The following is a 23,599-nucleotide window of genomic DNA, read 5'->3' as shown; positions in this document are numbered from 1 at the left end:
ACTTCAGCCCGAACGGAAGTACTGTGTACTGATAGTGATTGGTGCCGACTTGAAATCGCAGGAACTTCCTGTGTTTGTGTGCAATGGGCACATGGAAGTACGCATCCTGTAGGTCTATGGCGCAAAGCCAGTCTCCCCGCTGCAGCTGAGGATAAATCTGATGCAACGACAGCATGCAAAACTTTTCTCTGCGAATCCATTTGTTTGCCTGTCGCAAGTCCAGAATGGGCCTGAACTCGTTCTTGTCCTTCTTGCGGACCAGAAAGAACCGGGAGTACAGTCCTCTTCCTCTTTGAGACAGAGGTACGTCTTCTATCGCCCTTTTCCTTAGAAGGATGTTGGCCTCCGCCTGAAGCTCGCGCAGTTGATACTGCGAGCTGACCGGAGAAATCGATGGAGGAGGGCTGATGAACCGAAGACTGTATCCATTGCAAACAATATTCAGCACCCACTTGTCCTGAGTAATTTTTCTCCACTCTGCCAGAAAAAATTGAATGCTTCCCCCCACCGGAGCGGGTAACGGACGAAGGGGAAGTAACCGCTCAGGGTCGAGACCCAGCCGGGCCCTTGTTCGCGGTAGAGGACTGCTGTCCACCTCTACCCTTCTGACGTTTCTGGAAGGGTCTTCTGTATTGCTGCTGTTGTTGCTGCTGCTGTTGTTGCCCAGAAGACTGTCCCCTTCCTCTACCCTGTGACCCGAACCGTCGTTGGAACTGGCGGTAGGGTTTCTTTTCTTTGGGCTTCTCCAAGCCCACAGCCGTCAGGGTTTCAGCCTCGGCCTTCATCCTGGCCATTTCGTCATCTGCGTGTTTTCCGAAGAGGGTGTCGCCGGAAAACGGCAGATTTGCCACTCGTTGTTGCGCTTCAGGCTTGAGCGACGTCAGCCGGAGCCAAGCATGGCGTCTCTGATTGATACCGTGGCAGTATCCATGCGCGGCCAGCAGGGAGATATCCGCCGCGGCGCTGATGGCCTGGTTCGAAACCAGCATCCCTTCCTGGACGATCTCCATGAAGTCCTCTTTCCTGTCGCGCGGGACAAGGTCCGCAAACTGTTCCACGGAATCCCACAGTGCACGGTCGTATCGTCCCAACAACGCCGAGTCACTGGAGGCCTTCATCGTCGTGGAAGACGTCCCACACGCCTTCCGTCCAGCTGAGTCAATCCAGCGGCTCTCCTTATCCGGAGGCACAGTGGAGGACGGGGAGGTAGCATGAAGTTTCCGAGCCGCCGTCACAATCACCGAATCAGGCACTGGGTCCTTCCGCAAGAAGGCCGGGTCCGACTCTGGAGCCCTGTACTTCTTGTCAAGCCTGGAGGGAGCAGCTTTCACCACCGCCGGCGTAAGGAAGAGCTGTTCAGCCGGCTCAACCAGTCCTGGCACCAAAGGCAGTAGGGGGCGAGACAGGTGCTTCGTGTGCAAAGTCTCGAAGATCACAGAAGTTGTGGGCGTAGGGGCCGTCACCTTGATCCCCAACTTCGCCGCCCCTCTCAGGAGAACCTCCTGGAACGTGCCAATGTCATCTATCATAGACACCCTCGTCTCCGGTGAATCCGATAATGTAGGTGAATATGAACGGGTCCCAGAGGCCGAACGGGACCTGGACCTATGCCTCCTATGGCTATGTCTGGATCTCGAGGAGGATCCGTGTCCACTCCTAGATCTGTCCCTTCTCCCTGAGCGTGACCTCGATCTCCTGGGTCTGGGACGCTCCGCCGGCTTCCCCGGGTCGGACGTCTTGGGCTTAGGAGGAACCTTCGACTTAGGAGTCTTCTTCGGAGGTGTCGGAAGTCTGGGCATCGACACCGATCTCGGTGGAACCGGAGGAGGAGCACCCGGCACCGGGGCCTGCGGTTCTGACGGAAGAGCAGGTAGAGGAGGCAATGGAGGAGGGGTCGAAGCCCTCGGAGGAGGCCCTCTAGGCAAAGGAGGAGGAGGAGGCTGTATAACCGTCTTCTTCGGTGTATACACCTCTGAGTACGCCGTTCCCGGCGAGCCACCATCCTGTTCTGACCGAGGGGAGCCCCCCACAGTCCTCGGCCTGTCCTTACGACCCCCTGACGTCGAAGACCGGTGTTCAGACGTCGACCGTGGTCCCTTCGTCGTCGAGCGGCACTTCGGCGTCGACCGTTTCGCACTCCTCGGCGTCGACCGGCATCTATGCCTCGACGTCGACCCCGACCAGATGGACGAACCTCTAAACCTCGACGACGGGCGCTGGCGCCTTGACGACCGCCCCGACGACCTCTTCGATCGCCTCGACGTCGACCTCTTCGATCGCCTCGACGTCGACCTCTTCGATCGCCTCGACGTCGACTTCTTCAGCGCCGGAGACCTCTTCCGCCTCGACGGCGACCTCGCCGTCCTCGACGACGAGGATCCCCTCAACTACGACGACGATGTCCTCGCCGGCGAACGGCGGTGTCGCCTCGACGGCGAGCGCCGACGCCGGGCCCTCCGATGCCGTCCACTCGACGCCGACGACAAGGAAATCGACACCGGGTTCGACGGCAGCCTGTGTAAGTCCCTCGACGTCGACGGGCGATGTTTTCTCAACCTAGAGCCCTGGGGAGACCGGGAACTGGCCGTGGACCTTCCTCTCGACGTCGTGGTCATAGCAACCGACCCAGACGGAGACCTTGGACGTTTGCTGGACTTCCTGCCCCTGGGGAGCCCCCCAGAAGCCTCAGCATGGGCAGTAGAAGCCCCTCCAGACCCACCATGAGCCTTCAGTCTTCTTTCTTCAAGTCCCTGAAGTCTGATCTTCCTCCTGTCCTTCAGGGTCCTGCCAGAGAAGCCTCTACAGATCACACACTCCTCTGGGATGTGGGAAGAGGGAAGGCAGAGGATACACACCTCATGGGGGTCTGACTTGGCCTTCTTCCTGGAGCACTCCGGGCATTTGTCAAATAATGCAGGCATTATGGACAACAAAAGAGTGCAGAAAACCAAGAAGAAAGTCACCAAAGTACTTTAAAAGTACACAAAATCGAATTTAGTGAAAAAAACACCAACAAAACCCTTGAAAAGGGAGAGCTCAATGCTCCAGGGTCCTGCTTGCAGGAGCCGGAAAAAAGAACTGAAAGTAAGTTGGACCTGCTGTGCATTCTGGGATACTGGGAGAAGGTTCTGGAAGATTCTCTTAAAGGCACAGTATCCTGTTTTGAGCCACATAATGGCAGCCTATGGGGCTTGTCTGTCCAGGTTCTTCTCTCTATCATTCCTGAGGGAGTTTGCTGTTAAAGCAATGGAAATCTGTACAGGTTTTTGCTGTTTTGTGGATTTTATGGTGGAATTTCTAGTTGAAGTACTGGACAGTGTAGCCTTTTTTAGGCTGCATTATCTGTCTTTAAATTCTCTCTTAAGTGTCTATGCTTTTCTGCATTTTTTGACACTGTAAGAGATTATTTTTGATTGCTCCGGGGTCCACGCACATGGGCGGGACTATTCACTAGATTATGACTATACACAGAGATCCCCTACTACAGAACTTTATATTTTATATTTTATAATTTACCCTTTGTTTAATCTTTGTGGCTTTTGCCGTTTTATCTCGTCACAATTCCACCGCGCTCTCTGCGAGGGTAACGGGGATTCTTAGGACATTGCCTGCACTTTAATAAGGAGATCTCACCGCTGTTACAGCGGCCCTTTAGCTGCTTCTACCTGCGAGGGGGACTTCTTGGGTGAGGTACTGCCGGCTGCGGCAGACATCTTGGTTAGCAGGCTAGCTGCTGGCTGACGCGATAGGCTTACAGGAGGCCATTTAAACCTGCCATATGCTAGCGCGCAGCGTAGGCGCGCGCGCGCCGGAGGTTCGCCAGAGGTGAGCCCATCTATGCCCATCCAGGACCAGACGGGACCCGGGGCCAGACCCCCTGGTTCGCGCATTACTTATGACAGAGGTGAGCTTATGGCAATCAATTTGACTTGCACACCCCTTGAGGAGGGGAGCGTGGCCTTGCTTCAACAGGTAGGACTATGGAAGGCTCCGGAGAAAGGTTCTGGGTGGCCTTCTGCCCATAAAGCGGGGGTTGTACATTACGGGTTGTTAAACACCCGTTCCCTCCAAAAACATAATGGAGAGGTGTTTACATTATTGGAGGATGGAGAGTTTGATGTGCTGGGAATCACGGAGACATGGCTGGAGGATTCCTCGCTACCGGATCTTGTGGCTGCCATACCGGCAAATTTCTCGGTCCTACACTATAATAGAGCGGGAGAGAAAAGAGGTGGAGGGGTGGCACTTTTCTTTGCTGATCGTATGCGGGGAGAAACAATTTTAGCAGAAAATGTGGGCGGGGCGGAGGTTTTAGGTGTTAAACTTAGACTGGGGACAGATTGTTTGACTGTCCTGGTAGTGTATCGTCCTCCTTGGGCTATGCCGGAATTCCCTGACCTATTTTTGAAATTAGTGCAGGACCTGCGCTCGAGATATGATAATTTGGTCATCTCGGGAGACTTTAATTATCATTGGGAAACTACCCCGAGAGAAGGGCAGGCTAGCCACATTGATGAGGCATTATCATCGTTAGGTCTAACCCAACAAGTAAAGGGGCCGACACATGTGAAAGGTCACACGCTCGATTTGGTGTGGACGTCACTACCGGTACAGGGAGCGATGATCACGCGACCGTGTGTTTGGTCGGATCATTACCTATTGAAGGGAGATCTCCTGATGAACCCACAAAAAACTAAACCTGTAGAAGGACAGAGGTTGGTGAGGAAATGGAAGAACATCAATGGAGACAAAATGGTGGCACATCTCTTAGCTAATCCATCTCAGAACCGTCAAGATGAGAACCCTGATGTTCTTTGTAGCAATCTAGATGTTAGACTTCGAAGGGCGGCCGACTATGTGGCGCCAGCACGCAGGGTCAACTTAGTAAACAGAGGCCCAGGGTCTCCCTGGTACAATGACTCTTTAAGGGAGAAGAAGAGAGCTCTACGCAAGACGGAGAGAGCTTGGCGCAGAGCCTATGACACTAAGGCGAGAAGTCTTTACATGCTAGAATTAGCAAATTACAAACGGGCAATAATAGCTAGGAAGGCGGATTTCTACGAGGAAAGGATCATTACAGCCAAAGACCCTCAGAAAGAAATCTTTCAAGTCCTAAATGAACTCAGGAAAGTAAAAGAACAAAGGCCGGAGTTCACTTTAGAGGACTGTCGGAGGTTTCAGAACTTCTTCACTAGTAAAATAAAAGACCTTATTTCGGAAATTGCCTGTACTCCCATACATGCCTGCCCCCCACAGGCTACGTCGACTAAAAAGCTGGTGGACAAACCTCTGGACATGCTTCCTCCAATCACGAAAGAAGAACTGTCCCTGCTTATGGGGCGAGTTAAGTCCGGCTCCCAGGCCGATCCCTGTCCCCCTGAAGTATTCAAACTGGCTATGCCAGGAATAGAAGAGGAGGTTTTGACTCTCTTGAACTCATCCTTAGCACTAGGCAAGGTTCCTTCAGCCTTCAAGGAGGCAAGGTTGATTCCCTTGCTAAAAAAACCGGGGGCTGATGTGAAATGCCTAAAAAACTTTAGGCCTATTTCCCAGATCCCTTTCCTCGCCAAAGTGCTGGAACAGCATGTTCTGTCCGAGCTTTCTGACCATCTAGAAAGGAACGATCTGTTGGAACCAAATCAATCGGGGTTCCGTGCGAATCACAGCACGGAACTGGTCATGCTGTCGATTGTGGATGAGCTCAGGAATAGGGCAGACAAGAAGATATCTGGTGCCCTGGTGTTGTTAGACCTCTCCGCAGCGTTTGACACCGTGTGTCATAAACAACTTCTGTCGCGGCTGAGGGACTTCGACATCCAGGGCACAGCCCATGCCTGGTTTGCTTCTTTCCTACAAGGGAGGACACAAAGAGTTCAGCTGGGAGAACTGCTCTCCACTGCAACACCAATTTCCTGCAGAGTGCCACAGGGGTCGGCTTTGTCGCCCCTGTTATTTAATATATACCTCCAACCTTTGATTTCACTTCTTAATCAAATGGATTGTCAGGTTTATAACTACGCTGACGACACTCAAATCATTATCCAAATGGATAATGTCCCTGGGGCGTCAGCAAATCTGCAAACCATTCTTAAGCACACAGCTAATTGGATGTCGCTGAACTCCTTAAAAATTAACCCGGACAAGACGGAGGTTCTACCTATTACCATCGCTGGCAATCCATGGCACGACGGGTTCTGGCCTAGGGAACTTGGGCCGCCCCCGGAGCCAGCAGTAGCTGTAAAAAGCCTAGGCATCCATGTGGATGATAAACTTTCCATGCGGAAGCAAATCACCACGGTGGTAGGAACTTGTGTTGGCCTGCTCCGGCAACTTAGGAAAGTTGCTCCACTATTGTCCTATTCCACCTTGAGACGAGCGGTGTCCTCAATGATATTAGCAAGGTTGGACTACGGTAATTAGCTTTATTTAGGATTGCCCCAAAAACTCTTGGACAAACTTCAGGTGGTGATGAATGATGCCGCTAGGCTCATTCATAAGAAACCCAGGAGCACGCATGTGTCCCCACTTATGCGTGAGCTGCATTGGCTCCCAATAAGACAGAGGGTGCACTTCAAAGGTTTATGTATTGCACATAAATCGCTCTATGGTAAGGCACCAAGATACATTAAGACCCGCCTGATTCCATACAAACCGGGTAGGGCGCTAAGATCTGCGGAAGCAACCCTTCTTTTCCAACCACGCTTCAGACTGGCGACAGTGGGCGGTCGGGCCATCTCTAATACCCTCCCAGCAGTCTGGAATAATCTACCGGTGGAGCTGCGTAAGGAACCTAATTTGTTGTCCTTCCGGAAGAAGTTAAAAACCGTTCTTTTCCAGAAGGCCTGGGGTGGGCTATAACTCCAGGGACGGGCCCTTTCAGGATTTCTGCTGTGTTTACTGGACAAGCGCTTAGAGACCCCTGGGTTATAACGTGCTATATAAATCGGAAAAAAAAAAAAAAAAACATTTGCTTGACTAGTATCCCTTATGTTGCAAGTATTCCACTGAGTGGTATGTTTCTCAGCCACAAAGTGCTTGTGTATTTCAGTACCTCCTGTAAAGTAGAAAGTGATATATAAATGCTATCAGTGTGTAGCAACCCATATAACTCAAAACACATGACCTTACCCTCCGTATATAAGGAACTGCACAATACATGTGTATGCAATACAGGCTGCAAACTTCATGACACTGAGTGAAAACAACACAAAACAGTGACCCTTTTGCATGATTAAATCATTAACATTGGGTTGACACAGAATAGTTTGTTACCTAACTCCAAAGCGATTTGGCATCTGGTCAGGGCAGTAAGTGCTGTATAAATATCAAATGTTTGTATGGTCTGCACACGCTTCATCCAAATGCCAAAACATGTTACACCTATTTGCTTTGCCAATGCATGTTTCTGTCTGCTGTCCAGTGCAAATTGCTCTCTTCCTATTACTGCCGATAGGCTTCTGTCCACCTCCATACCCTATTTGTGTCTGTTGCTGCCATTTTTGTTGCACTCTCTATTCTCTTTTTTCATCGGCCTCCACATATGCTCTACTGTCTTTCATAAATAATAAGGACACCCTCTCTGTACTTAGATGATCAGATAAGGCAAAATATAGATTTTTGCTAATTCTGCAACGTACGAGCAAAACAGTTTGGCAAAAAATTAGGAATTAATATTTTGCAAGGCAATTCACATGTTACTTTAAAGAAAATGATTTGCAAAATAGCAAAAGGCAATACAAAAGCATGTGCAAGCAACTGAATACTACATTCATTTGAAAAAGATTGAACATACTCTCAGGGCCTTCAGAAACTCTTCAAAATTAATGTTCCCGTTGCCGTCTTTGTCAAAGAGCTTGAATACGATCTCCACCTCGTCACTGTCCAGAATAACACCATAATCATGTAAGCCCTTGGAGAATTCCTCCATGTCCAAGGACCTACTTCCATTATCATCCATGATTCGAAAAGCCCTGCAATGGACAGAGTTAAGGGAGAAAGCACGTTTTTATTTTAACAAAGTTACCACAGTCCCATAAGTCTTGTCTCCATACTGTTGGTCTGCATTATGTGTCATTTTTGGTGTACTCAGCCCACCGGGACAGTAATAAATGCACCCTGTGACCTCGTCTAGTTGCAAATACTCAGAATTGTGGAGAGTGAACTACAGCACTCTAGAATTATGTCTGTAGTTATTTATTATAAAGTGAACAGTATGGGATAGGTAAGCAGATGCCTATATTTTACCAATGTGTGCAGAGAAAAATCCAACACTTTGAAGGAGTGTCAGTGCTATGCTGGTCCGTAGCTTGGCCTTGAACAGTATTCCACAAATGTATCTGTGCCATGCAGGCTGTGTTTTTCACTTCAAGGTGAAAGTGCATAAGCATCATGGCGATGAAAGCATAACTAACTTTTGATTCTATGTCATGTATTCAATTCTCACTGTCATATAGCCACATTTCAACGTGCAAAGGCAGTACACAATGATTCTCATACATACATGAGTTCTCAAAGCTATAGGAACCATACTTAATTATTGCTGAAAAATAGTGTGAGAAATTGGGGAGCTAGTTGATGGGGGAGAAACATTACTTAACCAACAGCCACAATCCGTGTCAGGGTGAACCACAAAAGTCCAAACATTAACCTGTGCTTAGTAGCTTGGCACAAAATCATTCAAAATCATTCAGGCTTAACTTAGAGGCAATGTATTTATGTAGCACACAAACAGTAAAAAAGTGAAAACACAACACAAGAAAAATCCCACAGCAATTCATACAAACAGTGTAAAATGCAATACATTTGGTTCATTATACAACAAAACAACAAAAATCCAACGAGTAAAACCGGAGCTATGCAATTTCAAAGATTTTAAGTAAGTATAGCGCCTTATAGCACAAAGGGCCACTCACGATTATCTGGTTGCACAAGACTGGGTGAAAGTCACAAATTCAGGCTGACCGTGATGGAGCCAGGTTAGTCCTGCTGAAAAAGGTATCTTCTAAAGTCCTGTACGAAGAGTTCCGTTCGCGGTGGAGAAGGCTATGAGGAGCAGAGAAACCGTTGCAAATGGTCGTTGCTGCAGCATGAAGAGCAAGCCGGGAGTTGAGGACGGTCATCTCTATTGTGCGAACAGCAACTGGGCATTGTGGACGGTCGTCGCAGGAGATTCATGGTGGCTGTCACCGCAGCCTGTCAATGCTGTAGCGCAAAACTGTGTAGTTAGTCACTAATGGTGGCTTTGGGCGCAAAGAGTTTGGAATCACCAGAGCTTCATGTTGTCGGTCGACGGAGACGGTAAGATCTTGGTGGAAACATGCCCATTCACAGTCGCAAAGAACCCAACACTGCAGGATTTCTCCTATTTTCAAGGAAGAGCTCAACTGATGGCACACAATGGTCCAGGACCTGGGAGGCACTACTTAGGGATCAGGAATTTACTCCAGCAGAGGCCAGCGGCGCTCACAAACAGGTCCAGTTGGAGGTCCAGTTGCAGTAGGTCAGCTGGAGAGTTGCAGAGAGGCCTCTGGAGCTTGTTGTGTCCCTGTAGCTCAGAACAGGAGGTCAGTCAGTTAACCCTTTGAGTTACTTCAGCCTGGGATTAAAGGTGCAGGTCCATTCTTCTCAGCAAGCAGAGCAGGCCTCAAGCAGCAGGGTGTCCTGCTTTTGTTGTATCCACAGGTCCAGGAGTGTGCTTAAAAGGAGGTCTAAAGATCTGTTTTTTATATATGGTGGCCACATTGAAGAGGGTGAAGCTTCTGGAGTTTCCTCTTACAGAAGTGTCCGAAATTTTCTGCCTCCCTGCTCTGGTCAAACTGGAGGCACAATGGGCTAGCGTGAAGTCCTTTGTGTGTGCTGAGCCAGTCCCACTAAAATGGAAGCGTAGATGTGACAGTTCCACACCCTCATACAGCCAGAGATCGCCCATCCTGTCAACACCTAGTACCCCTCTGTGATACTGTCTGGGAGTAAAATGCAATGGCAAACTACACCTAGTCTGTGTGACTCAGGACGAGGATGCAGGCACCAATTGGTTAGTACCAGAACTTAACCCGTTCGCTGCGGCGCAAATTTCCCCGCTGTGCGTGCGGATTTTATGCGTGCGGAAGTCAGATGGCCCCCAGCCGTCCGACGCACATGCCCACCGTGACGTCAGACGGCCGGGGTGTCCGACGCATGGAAGGCGTTAAAATCCGACTTTGCCATCAAAGAGGATTTTAAATTACAGTTCGACAGATACCAAACCTGACTTTCCTACTGTCTCTCAAACAAAATTTATCACTCAGTAAATGTAATAAGGTAACCCAATGTTATCCTACAGGAGAGATAGACCTTGCAATAGTGAAAAACGAATTTGAGAGTTTTTCACTACCAGGGTGTGTAAAAATGAAACGTGCATGTCCAACTGTTTAAAAACATTGAGCCGTGCCCTATGGGCTGTTTAGGGCCTACCCTAAGGGTGACTTATATGTAATAAAAAAGAAGGTTTAGTCCTGGCTATGGGCTTATGTGGTCAGGTCCAAATGGCAGTTTAAACTGAAGACACAAGCTGCAATGGCAGACCTGGGCTATGTTTTAAAAGGCTACTTAAGTGGGCAGCACAATTAGTGCGGGAGGCCCGATAGTAGCATTTCATTTACAGACCCCAGATACCACTTTATCAGGGGCTCACACGTAAATTAAATGTGTCAATGTGGCTTACACACATTTCACCATGTTTAAAGGAGTGAGCACAAGCATTTTAACAGTGGTATGGTTAACAAAAACGAATTCAGCATAAAAGGAGGAGCGAAGGCTAAAAGTTTGGGGGGAAGATCAACCTAACTAAGGCTGCCAGGTCTAACAATCAGCTAAGCTCCATTGAATAACCCAAACTCTTAATATATTCCAGCACCGGAACCAAATGTTTCATCCCCTTGTGTGAAGCACAGTGGGTGCAGGCAGAGTGTCTTGGCAGATTGTGTAGATGCTCAGTAAAGCAAACTCTGCATTGATCAACTCTATAACAGCTTGCTAGACATCTTAAACTTGCTTACTGTTTTCCCCTCTTCTATTTGTTTTCACAATATTCACACTCAGAAAGAAGAGCAAACAAGTCTTTGGATGTCTGCCACTGGAAGACAAATTTATTTTGCACAGCTGCCAGGATACAACAGTCCTTCTACCCCACGACCACGCCCACCACAAACACACACAATACACCTTGATGAAATACAAAGCAAGGCATTAGTCCGCTCTTTGAACTTCCGCATCACACCACATTGGTACGAAGCCAAGATGTGCCTTAATGCTGTGTCAGCTCCACTGCTGGATAAATATTTTCCCTTTGAACGTGTTCCTTTATTGTTTTTTTTTCTTCAAAGTTATTTTTTCTGACATAGGGAATCATAAGCTCCAAAAATAATAAACAGATCTAAATACTGTGGCAAAATAACAAATTCCAATTTATAAGTTCCTCCTGCAGATCTATACTGATAAAAGTAAGTCCTTCATAATCGTGTGGTTCTTTCATCACTTTCACAAACTAAATATTAGACTCTAAAGAAAGTATCACAAATATATATAAATCAAACTCTAATCTATCAACAAAAGCCTTTGCTTACATATGTGCAATGTTGCCTGTCGCCTCAGAAGGATAGCAATACTACAAACTTTGTTCTGGTTATTCGACTAGACCATCTCCTAACCTAATATAAGATGCATTGTGTGTACACATTCGCTACACTGGGCAATTATGAAGATTAAATATTAATGTTTAAGGATGATTTACGGTTCATTAGTGTAATTTTGTGCTCTAAGGGATTATGCCCCTAACTAATTAAATATATTAGGCCTCAAAAAGCAGACCTTCATCCCAATTGCACAGCCAAACCTGGCCGAGAATCTTGAGTGTTTGTTTGGTGGATCTCGCCTCAGCAATTCTGAGACAAGGGCTGAGAAAGCTACCTTTGGGATAAGAGGCTCCTAATTACTGTTAATTATCTGTTAACTAAGTTTTCATAACATGGGAGCTGTTTGTAATACTCTACCTGCCCAGACCCTTGATTCCTGCCGATCCTCTTGCTAAGCACTGTAGCCTCAGCTTTTCCACTGGGTCTTGGCACTTATCCATCTTCTTCTTCGCATTGGAAACCATATCTCTCTCGAGGAGTGCTCTTCCAGACATCTTAAAGAGGGTTGATGTACTAGATAGCTATAAAATATAATAGGTCACTGAAAAGTGATACAATATGTAAACAATTTTCAAACAGATTAACACCAAAACAAAGTAGAAGTCTTCCAGATAAACAAAGTTTATAAAAAAAAGAAAGAAAAAAAAAGAAGTCTTCCAGAATATTGCAATTACCACCATTACAGAACTAGGAACAGCTGACACAACAAATCCTCTGGACACCGGCAATCGTGGGGGAAAGAAACATTTTCGAGTGACTTTGTTGTTTAAGTTAAAATGCTTTGATTACTATAATCAAGGGATGATAAATAAGGATGGCAAGCAAAAACATAGCACTGTACTGCAGAATGTCATATATTAGTTCAATGAAGGAAGGGAAAGAGATTCAGAAAATAGAGTACAGCAAACATATGTCACGCTTGTTAAACATAAGATCATTGGTAGTATAACAGATATACTTTATTACTTAATAAGTAGATGAAACACCTACCTTAAAAATTCCTCTCTAAACATATGATATATAATTCAAAAACTACCCTTTGGGGCGGCTGTGATCAAAGCAGTTAAGTGAAGGTGGCATGAAAAACGTGCTATTGACATATAAAGAGAGATAATGAAACTTAACTGAAGGAGTAAATGTCATTTCTATTCATAGAAAAAAGCTTGTGTCTCCACTTTGAAATATCTTGATGAAATAACCCATGAACAGTTTCCATGCGAGCAGTAAAAGGACATTAAGACACTCAACTAAAATCATTTCCCCTTCTTTGGTGTTCAAGACTAACCTAATTCCATCTGTTGGGGAAACTCTGTGAAATGCCATTAACCACGATATAATCTTGGGCGTTTCTAGGGAACTTACAAGGGTCATAAAAACCGGGTTATTGACAAAGCTGCCAGATGACCTAATACAATAGTATGACTAGAGACAAATATATATGTGTTGTGTCTAGCTAAGAAGGCTGTTGTGACTTAACAACTCAAATGCTCACTGAATGGAAGTTCATGTAATGTAATTATGTTAAACAGCATTAATGTACACATTCTAGACGTGCTCAACCCAAGAAATTTCATATCTATAACAATCTATAAAGCAGAAAATGGAGGAAGACAGTTAGGAGACAGGACACCGGAAAAGCTAGACGACAACCAGCCAACATATCAATTTCAAGGAAAGAATTACATTCTGGTAAACAGACAATACAGCAGTTACGTTAGTAAAGTTGAATTTTTCAACCCATTCAAACTAACAAAACTAAAAGCAATGTTTCTGTTTTTATCAAACCTCCTTTAAGAACAGAGTAGTTTAGTGTCCATTTACATTGTAAAGGAGTGCGACATTTTTTTCTTACATAATAAAGAATGACAGCAGTATAAACAGAAGATGTCAATTCCGGTAATATGAATACCAAAATAATGTGGTAGTGGTTGGCATTTGATCTAGACCAGTCTAAATGGCCTTAAAAGGTTTGTAGAATTCAATTATCTTCCATGAAGATAGCAGTGTGGTGGCTTCCTTAGTGTAACCAAAGGAAATGATGGACGGAGCGTTGACAATACAAGCACTCACCCCAGTCAACTGATCTGGGTTTAATCCATCACCATTCTTTTTTATTTGCATATGGCCATGTCTGAACTGGGGTGGCAGAGTGGGCTAAATAATGGTGATGGATTAAACCCAGATCAGTTGACTGGGGGTGAGTGCTTGTATTGTCAACGCTCCGTCCATCATTTCCTTTGGTTTTTCTTTGTTCGCCATAAGTTGGCAGGGTATGCTCAGACGTGAGTCCCTTGCTCACTTTGCCACTGGATTCAGGCAAGCCGGGCTGAAGACGGCTGAAATGCCAGAAACCGGTCCTTGGTAGCTTGTTTCCGGTCCAGGGAAGGCATGGCTTGGCAGTTCGGGCTGGACTGTTCCCATGAGGCACAGGGTCAGACTGATTTGCATATGGCCATGTCTGAACTGGGGTGGCAGAGTGGGCTAAAGAATGGTGATGGATTAAACCCAGATCAGTTGACTGGGGGTGAGTGCTTGTATTGTCAACGCTCCGTCCATCATTTCCTTTGGTTTTTCTTGGCTTCCTTAGTGTGACTTATGTGAATAATACTGGGATCCTTTGTTTCTTTTGACAACTACCTTGAGAACGAAAAAGGGAAAATTATACATGCATCAGCTCATCTTGGTAGTGGAGCCTTTGGAATGTTGTTTTATCAGGACTTGGTTACTAAGAATAAGATTCCTAAGAATGTTAAGAAGACTCCTTTTTGAAAGCTCGGTGCAAGACAACAGGAATGGAACAAGCTATTTCCTGATTACCATAACCAGTTTCGTGTGAAGACACATCAAATTAACCAAAGTTTAGATCGATTTCTGCTTTATTGCTACTGTAGTACTACTCAAGATAATTGAGCTTCTTACCAATTGCCGAATTTACTTATAAAACAGTGCTACTAATCTTTCATTATTTTACAGTATGCATAGTTTCCATCAATGAGTTGTTCATTCTGTGCCCTGTCTTAGCCCTGTAATTCCGGCAGCTAATGATTAGAAGAAAGGGGTATGGCCTAACCTTATGAATGGCCATTTTCAAGATGGAAGCCTTATCCAGAGATCGATTACTACTTGTAATTCCCAATTCAAGGTGGAATTAAGTATTTTCCAGTTGTTTCAATGGCTCTTAAGGAGACTCTTTACTACTTTCACATATACTAATAAATTCAGTATGAGAGGAATCCACACTCTATTGGATAATAGAGAAGGAAACTTGACAGACCCCCTCACAGTGTCAAAATAACTTTGGATCGAGAACAGCATGACTACTAACCATCTTGCTTTCCGTAAAAACCCAGATAATCTATCTGTAGCTTGTTCACTGTACAAAACATGCAAAGTAAGGAACACCTCAACAAAGAAATTATGGACAACAAGACAATCAGAAACTGTGTGGAATAAGAAAGTCAAAATAATTATTCAAATTCTCAAGCTGGTGATTTTTCATGAAGTGCTCTAATGATACTCACTGGAGCAGTGGTCTTCAAACTTTCTAATGCTGTGCCCCCCAGTGAAAAAACAAAATCATCAGCCCCCCCTCAAAATTATTCAATTAAATTAGCAATGTTTAAATAAGTCTACTTTAAACAAGTTGTAGACTTATTTAAACATTGCAGTTAAGTTCTATTACCATTTTAAAAACGCAATCAAATGTGTGATTGACAAACATACTATTCTGGTCAGGCAGGCCTAACTAACGTGTAAAAGTATCCAGTCGGAATATTAGAAATGAGGGTGGGGGTTTTGAACCATATTTGGAGGCCTTTCCTTTTTGACACCTATTCCCAACCAGGATATAAATGAAAAAGATGTTAGTGAAGGCCATTTACACAGCAGCTTACTGCCGCTCAATTTCTTCAGCTGAAAACAAAGCACTGTTATTAGCATAATTATTTTTTAGGCTAGAGCCTGGCGCCTACCATGGGATCACTTGAGGCCCCCATAGGGGGGTCCACGCCCCAGTTTGAAGACCCCCTGTACTAGAGAGCAGCAGCACAACAAGCATAACTGAGTGGTTCCACTCTCAGCCTCATGGTCCAAAATTCTACATCCTGTTCCTCAATGTGAAAAAATGCCAAGAAAACAACACCGCTGGAAGGACCACAATTACGGGGAAGTTGCCCTCATGTTCTCTCCAATTTTGTGCAGCCTATTTTAATGCCCTAACCTGTAGGTTTTGCTAACACCAGCAACAGTTATAAAAAAAATCACTACAACAAATCGTAAGCATCAACATGTGCAGCAGCTTCACTCCGTACTCTTTTTTGTGTTTTAGCTGCTATGTAAATTGTGGTTTGGTTTTTTAGACCACCAGGGAAGCCCCTCATCCTTCCAGAAAAAAAACACATGTTACTGCTGAGCTTAGATAAAAGCCCAGATTTCATTTAGGCAATCAATATTCCTCTGCGACTCACTAATTTCCTACTTCTCCCATCCATTTATGCTGCTCTGTTTTACTTGTTTCAGAAACTGGAGCCACCTCTGTGATTTTACAGAAAGCATCTGGCCCTAAAAGAATGATTTTTTCTTTGTATCCTGGATTTACTGGCACTGTTGTTTCTGCAAGGATATTGACCATGTTATTTTAATAGCTGAAACTGTGACTTGCTAGATGCAGAGGGGTTTCTTATGGGGCAGCTAGGTGGCCACTGTGTGCTATACGGTGTGGTTTTGGTTAATTGAAAATATACTTTTCATACTATTAGAAACATAAAGCAAAAAAAGTGCCACTGTGTCTATATTTAAATTAGAATTCCCTTTAAACCATTGAGTACAATTTGCATTGTGTTTTATATTCTTTTCCAAATAATGACCAGCCTTCATCACATGATGTAGGGCTGCCTCTCCCCCATTGTACTAGTTTCTATGATCTCTGCTCTGTACGTTTTAGCTCTGCCTAGAAACAGGATTAAAAAGACTTATCTGTACAAAAGGTATTAGTGCCACTGTCCTGCACTTGCCTGTAGGCTGCCGGTATTTAGCTTTTCAAAGCATAATTTTCAGGAATATAATAAAGGAGACAATTCAATACAAAATGATGACTTGTGATGCTACAGAAACGTAACATTTCACAAAAATCCCCTGAATTGTCATACTGGGTTGAAGGGCTTTGGTATAAGGAAGTAAATTAACATAAATAATGTGAAAGGCATTTATAATGAGAAGTGGATCATTTGGAAAGTTAATTTCAACTCGTCTTGTCTTACATTCACTTTTAAAACTCAATGCAGAAGTGTGTATTTATTTTACTTGGGTATTTCAAGTAACTTTAACATGTTCCCCACTTACTAAACAGCCTCTATGGACCTGAAGAGTAAGAGCAAGGCTAGATGGTGGACAGACATTTAATTCAATAATTGTTCTTTTTGAATCCCTATTTTGCTCTCCGTTTAGCCTGCACACCTACACTGGCAGTAGGGTGGACTTCATTATGTAGTATTAACTCTAATTGTGAGAGGAAGAGAAGAGGAGGAACACCAATAGAAGAAAATGAATTTACCCACGGGCTCTTACATGGTTTTAGGGTATGTTCTGCCAAAAGTTGAAACAGATCATTATTTGGCCCAAAACTGTTTTTGAAAATGTACCGCCATGCTATTTGCCGAGTCTGCAAATGGTGAACCAGCTTTACAAAAGAGATTATGCCCAAATATCAAAAAGGAAACTTTGAGATTGAACTAGATGAATGACTACATGCAGTAAATTGGCACACTGTAATTCCGAGAGTACATCTGAGAGGTATAGTGTTTATACAGATTTGCTGAAAGTAAAACATGATGTTGAAGAGATCAGACTGGCCTAAAGATGTAAGGATCAAGACTTCTTCAGGATTTACAATTGTTTTCTTAGGGTTATGCCAAAAATGATAGTTCAATTCAGTACCGTCTGAAAGTTTCAACTATCATTAGAGAAAGGGTTGCTGCAATCACTAAAGAGTTCAGTGCAATTAAAGTAACATTTTTGACAGTGTGGCCTAAATTCCATAGCTGCTATTATAGAAATGGGTCTGCCAAGAAACTTCCGTGGGATACAGTTCTCATTATACGGTTAGGTTTGTGCAGGCTTGCATCAACTATCGCAAGAAAATTACAGAATGCTAGAGATATTAATATTAATCGACCTTTGGCGACAGGGAGTTTCAGGAGGCACACCAAAATGGGCAATACTGACACTAGGAAATTGAAATGCACTTGTCTGGAAAAAAGATATTCCCACCTACACGCGGGCAGATTCACTGACTTTACTCAACTGGGTTAGATGGAGGAGCATAACATATTGGCCACAAGATAGAAGGAACAAAATCATAGACCACACCCCACCATTCACCCCACACTTAGTGCGAATTCAGCATTAACTGATTTCAAACTAAAAACAAGTGAAAGGGACAGTAGCAGATGGAGTAGATCGAACATGCACTACATGATCCCATTCCATCAATGCTAGCGCGAACACAAGTGAACCAGAAATCCCAGGAAATAAGCAACAGAAAAACCTGCAACAAGGATAGGTTACACAGTGCTGTAACGGGACCACAGGACACTAACATACACCTCACAATCAATCGAAACACATAGTAGAATGGATAAACAAAGAATTGCTTGGAATGGAAATATAAAAATACAGTATGCACTACATCGAACACTTGTTATCTACTAACAAGTGTGAATTCGATCTCACTATAAGTATTGCAAACTATTCAGAAGTGCAGGTATTCCTCCTTTCAAATTAAGAAAGTGTATTCCACAATTCATCATATAGAGTTTAGAGGAAAATAACAAGACCAGATAGACAACTTATGGAGACCTCGATGGAGATAACCAATAACCTGCAGGTAACCGCCTGCAGGACCTAAGCAAATGAAAAAAGGTTACAAAAAGATACTGCTTCGTTAAGATCATAACCTGAGGAGCAAAGAAGCATAAGATTAAAAATTATGAAATGCTCACAGGCACCCCTAAAGTTTCCCCACTTCTACCACAAATTTACCATTCTAGGTATACTGCAGTTAAGCACTGGCAGCATCAGAGCATTGCGTGTCTTTTTATAGAAAGGAGCACCTTATCTCTGGAGCCCATTTCCTAGGAAGGAGAGCGCTTGGAACCTCTAATTTCATACAAAGGCAGACAGAACATTCACATTATATTTTGTTCCCCAAACCAAGTGCTCACACAAATGGTTTGTTTATCCTGTTTTATGCATTTTTTTTAAAAAACATTGATAGATTGTTTTATTTTATGCCTGGGTGCAATTCTGCCATTGGAATTTGTCCAAGGTATATATATTGGTAGAGGGGGGGTCATTTCCATTCGTCTCAAATAGACACCTCTTTACCTAAAGTGGCTCTGCCCTCCCTCTAGACACCAAATAGAACCAAGAGGCCAAAACTGCATAAGGGAATTGCCTTTAGAAATAAGTATCCAAAATGTCTGCTGATCAAGGATTATGCTGTGTTAATTTTGAACGTGTAACGCTGACGATTTTTATTTTAAGCTGCATACTCGCCTTATAAATTATTCTGTTGTATTGCGGTCAGTTGTGTCTGTTACTATTAACTGCTCCTTGTCCCGACTACCGGGCTCCAATCCCTCTCTTAAAACAGATATTACACGATGTGATTAATGACGATGATTCTTTTATGCACATATTGAATAAAAGAGCGCCCATGCGCCGCCGCAGTCACATCTCACAAATGCAAGAGAAACTCTTTGCAATTATTCCTAATACATATATTTATTCCAAAGTTACTGAAATAGCGACAAGCACATGCTGTTATATCTAATAATGGAAAGACCGTCGACAAACTACAGCAGAAGCAAGGAAATATATAGAGCAATTGTGAAGTAAGTTCCTGTATTCATTAAAAATCAGAGCACTCATGTAAATTATCAGGCGCAAGTTATTACCCAGGCATGTATTTAAATCGAAATCATTTTTATGGTTTTTCGTATTAATATTAAGCTTCAGTAACTTAAATACTTCTTCAGTTGTATTATTGTCCCAGACTAATTCCAGAAGTTTGATCCCTTATTACCCAGTAATAATTCTCTAGTCCTCGAGCTCTCACCTCTGGCTGCTGCTTCAGGTGTGTCCGGGCTGCTGTGCTCTGCACCTGTGCCGCGCCCTCCGCCGGTCCCACCCCGCCCCAGGCCACGCCCCCCGCGCGCGAGCCGCAGAGCAGCCGCATAGCAGGCAGGGCTCGGCATGCGGCTGGGCGTCGCTGGAGATCCTGGCAACGGCTCCCTTGGGAAAACCATGGGCATAGAGGAGGGACTACGTGTCAGCTTAGGGGTTTCGGAGCATTGATCTAATTGGTTAGGCAAATAATAACTATGAAGCAATGTTTTCAAAACTCAATGCTGTAAAAATACTAATTTAACAGGCGAGTTTAAATTGCAGATATGTAGCATACACGTTTCTTTTGAAAACCTACCACTAGAAACAAAATGTACTGTTCTATGGTAATACAGTTGATTGATAAATGCAGTTTCATATTTACAGCAGGTTAATTTCGAGATTTTAAGGAAACATTTAATATATGCCAACTTGTTTTACGAGTCTGGCATTCATTATCAGTTATTTGTGCGATAAATGTAGTATATTAAAAATTACGGCAGTGGATATATCGGTCAGTATCTTCATAATTATTGTGAGTGAGTTTGGGCTGAATTTAGAAAAGTGAATGATATTACATTAAATTGTGATAGTCCCTATCTAACTGTACAGAACGTAAACCCTTATATTGCAAGATGGCCGCTGCAATTCTCACCTAGGGGCCGCTTTGCGTGGTGTACTCGAGCGCGCTCTTCTGGTGCTTCTGGCTGACTGCTCCCTAACGGTTTTTGTGTGGCAGTTGGTACAGTGGGCGCGAGCCAAGTGGACATTCGTGACTCGCCCATGTTTTTCTGACTTCTCCCGCCTAAAAACCGATAGTTGTGCGCGGGAGATGTGTACGAAATGTAACACTTTTACGAAAGAAGTAGTTAAATTATGCAGCTGCTAAACTACAGTTTCGACTACGGTGCGTTTATTTGTCAAAGCTTCTTATTTAACCATGGGTCTTTATGTGTATTCAGCGGTCCTCACTGTGGCATGATGTCAAAACCTGCTCTTCTTAAATTACAAGCTACTGTACAGGTTGCTATAAAACGTGCAAAAAGGTTTAAGATAAAAAGGGCTTCCAAAATATAGATTTTAGTTCTACCTAGAATGTTCATAGAGACACTTTGTTTTATAATTGATCTTGAAAAGCATGTGCTTCACTGGTCTGCTGGTAACTCCCTTGCAATGAAAAACCAAAGGGGTTGCAATACCACTCAAAAAGAATACATCTGTGTCATCAGGAAGCTACAAGGGATTCCATCAATTAAAGCCAATATCTACTTACTACCCCCACACATTTACATTTCTTTTAGGGAAGCAAGCACCCTGGCAAGAAGGTTTGTTTAGCTTTTCTGCAGCTCCCTCGGTTTCACAGCACAGGAGGCTCCTTGCCTTCACTCCATCTAAAGGATTTCAACTCTTGAAATTAACCATCCTTGGACAGTGGCCTTTTTATAAAAAAAAAAAAGAAGGGAACTGTTTTTCTAAAATTAATAATATATGGGCACGTCGTGCCACTCCGATCCCACCCACTTTTGCCCCAGCACATCTGCATCATCAGTTCCTGGCTGGCCAGCAGTGCTCCAAAGAGAATCAATGCATCATTGCCTAGAAAGGCATTCAAAGCATAAAGCTTTGTCCAGTACATGGCTGCTCCTTACAGTAACAACTGTGACACACCAGGCACAGTCAGGCAGTTGCCCAGGCTACCACTGACACCTTAGCGCACAGCAGTGGGTAAGAGCAAGCACATCTACTGTGTTTTGGCATAGAACTTTTTTTAAAGTCCCCAACTCATCTGAACACAAAACCTGCTATTACTTCTACACTTCCTTTGCTGAATGTATTTTCTTTGGCCAAAGTGATCCGGGAGGGGCAGTTAACCCTCGCCTGGGTTGTTTCTCTGGTTCCAGGGCCTGCCCCTCCCTCTGAACCTGCATTGCCCAGGAAAAAGGAGGGAGGCCCCAAACTTATCCTGCACACCACATGGACTACAACACCAAATTGCTCCTTCCTTTCAGTGAGCTTCCTTTCAGTGAGCTGGCTGCATTCGCCCCACATGGCATGTTTGGATAGGGTACCTGAACAACTATTTCCCAACAACTAAAGAAATTGACAGTGAAGTCAAACGAGCCATGCTGCTGCATGTTCCCTGGTAAGATATCTTCTTGCTCTGCCATAATCTACCTAACACTATCTGCAAACAAGCCTGCAACCGTTCCATGGACACCAGTGGTTCTCACTTTAACTCTAGCTCTACCCTGGCGTTGAACATTTGAAAAGGAGACAGGCACGATAAAAGAAGGAGGTTTGATCAATTGGTGGATTTTGAGCTAGGCTCAGAGAACTAATTAGTATCTGCATGGAAGATGACCCTGATAAAGGAGTGAGGGCCCAGCTTATCCAATGGTGTTGTCTTCACTTCAATCAGCTCATACTGTGGAATCAACACATGAGGCTGGACGCCATATTAACTCTAGCCAGATTATTTGAAATCTTAAAACGCGCATACAGATCAAATGGAGTCAGCATTTAGTATGACTGAAATGAAAGAAGAACCCGAGAACCACACCATGTCAAACTAAAAGCAGTAAAAGCAATTTGGGTTAGAGGGGAATCCATACGAGGCCCAGGCAAACAATGCAGAGACCCACACACTAAACTGTGGCTACTGTGGGATGGCACTCCACTCACCGTGTAGCTGAGTGGCCACTACAAGCTAAGATGTGCTCAAGGTGGGGCAAAACAAATAATTTTGCTTGAGTATGTATGGGAGGTCTCTGAAATGCAGCACGACCCACAACAGCCCTACATATAGTGGCAAACACCAGTGAAGAAGACATGCCCTTCTTTAATGAGCAATGCAAGGGTGCCTACCCTAATGATGACAACTAAAATGAGAAGCGATACAAAAGGGGATGATGGACGGAGCATTTGAGCAAATCAAACACTCAGCCCCAGTCAACTGATCTGGGTTTAATCCATCACCATTCTTTAGCCCACTCAGCCACCCCATTTCAGACATGGCTATATGCAAATCAGTCTGACCCTGTGCCTCATGGGAACAGTCCAGCCCAAACTGCCAAGCCATGTCTTCCATGGACCGGAAACAAGCATCCTGGGACCGGTTTCGGATTCATAATCCTCATCAGCCAGGCTATCTTGAATCCAGTGGCCAAGTGAGCAAGGGACTCACGTCTGAGCATACCCTGCCACACTTAGGGCGAACAAAGCGATACAAAAGGGGATGATGGACGGAGCGTTTGAGCAAATCAAACACTCAGCCCCAGTCAACTGATCTGGGTTTAATCCATCACCATTCTTTAGCCCACTCAGCCACCCCATTTCAGACATGGCTATATGCAAATCAGTCTGACCCTGTGCCTCATGGGAACAGTCCAGCCCGAACTGCCAAGCCATGTCTTCCATGGACCGGAAACAAGCATCCTGGGACCGGTTTCGGATTCATAATCCTCATCAGCCAGGCTATCTTGAATCCAATGGCCAAGTGAGCAAGGGACTCACGTCTGAGCATACCCTGCCACACTTAGGGCGAACAAAGCGATACAAAAGGGGATGATGGACGGAGCGTTTGAGCAAATCAAACACTCACCCCCAGTCAACTGATCTGGGTTTAATCCATCACCATTCTTTAGCCCACTCAGCCACCCCATTTCAGACATGGCTATATGCAAATCAGTCTGACCCTGTGCCTCATGGGAACAGTCCAGCCCGAACTGCCAAGCCATGTCTTCCATGGACCGGAAACAAGCATC

General features: G+C 44.6%; 1 protein-coding gene across 2 annotated transcripts in view; it reads right to left on the bottom strand.

Moving 5' to 3' along the window:
* CAPS (calcyphosine) overlaps window positions 1-19,942 on the bottom strand; it is a 73,696-nt gene extending 53,754 nt beyond the window's left edge. Inside the window, exons 1-3 of one of the 2 annotated variants that reach the window (XM_078670450.1) lie at window positions 19,789-19,942; window positions 12,030-12,193; window positions 7,793-7,970 (exon numbers count right to left, since the gene is read on the bottom strand). In XM_078670450.1, coding sequence (XP_078526576.1) covers window positions 7,793-7,970; window positions 12,030-12,193; window positions 19,789-19,908 — 462 coding nt within the window. In that variant the 5' untranslated portion in view covers window positions 19,909-19,942. Of the gene's footprint in view, window positions 1-7,792; window positions 7,971-12,029; window positions 12,194-19,755 lie in introns of both variants that reach the window. The other variant, XM_078670449.1, reaches the window with a different exon arrangement.
* Window positions 19,943-23,599: the final 3,657 nt, after the last annotated feature.

The sequence above is a fragment of the Lissotriton helveticus genome, chromosome 12, assembly GCF_964261635.1.
Source record: "Lissotriton helveticus chromosome 12, aLisHel1.1, whole genome shotgun sequence".
Taxonomy (NCBI): domain Eukaryota; kingdom Metazoa; phylum Chordata; class Amphibia; order Caudata; family Salamandridae; genus Lissotriton; species Lissotriton helveticus.
The sequence above is the reverse complement of the archived record's forward strand: the minus strand, read 5'-3'. Positions and strand labels throughout refer to the sequence as shown.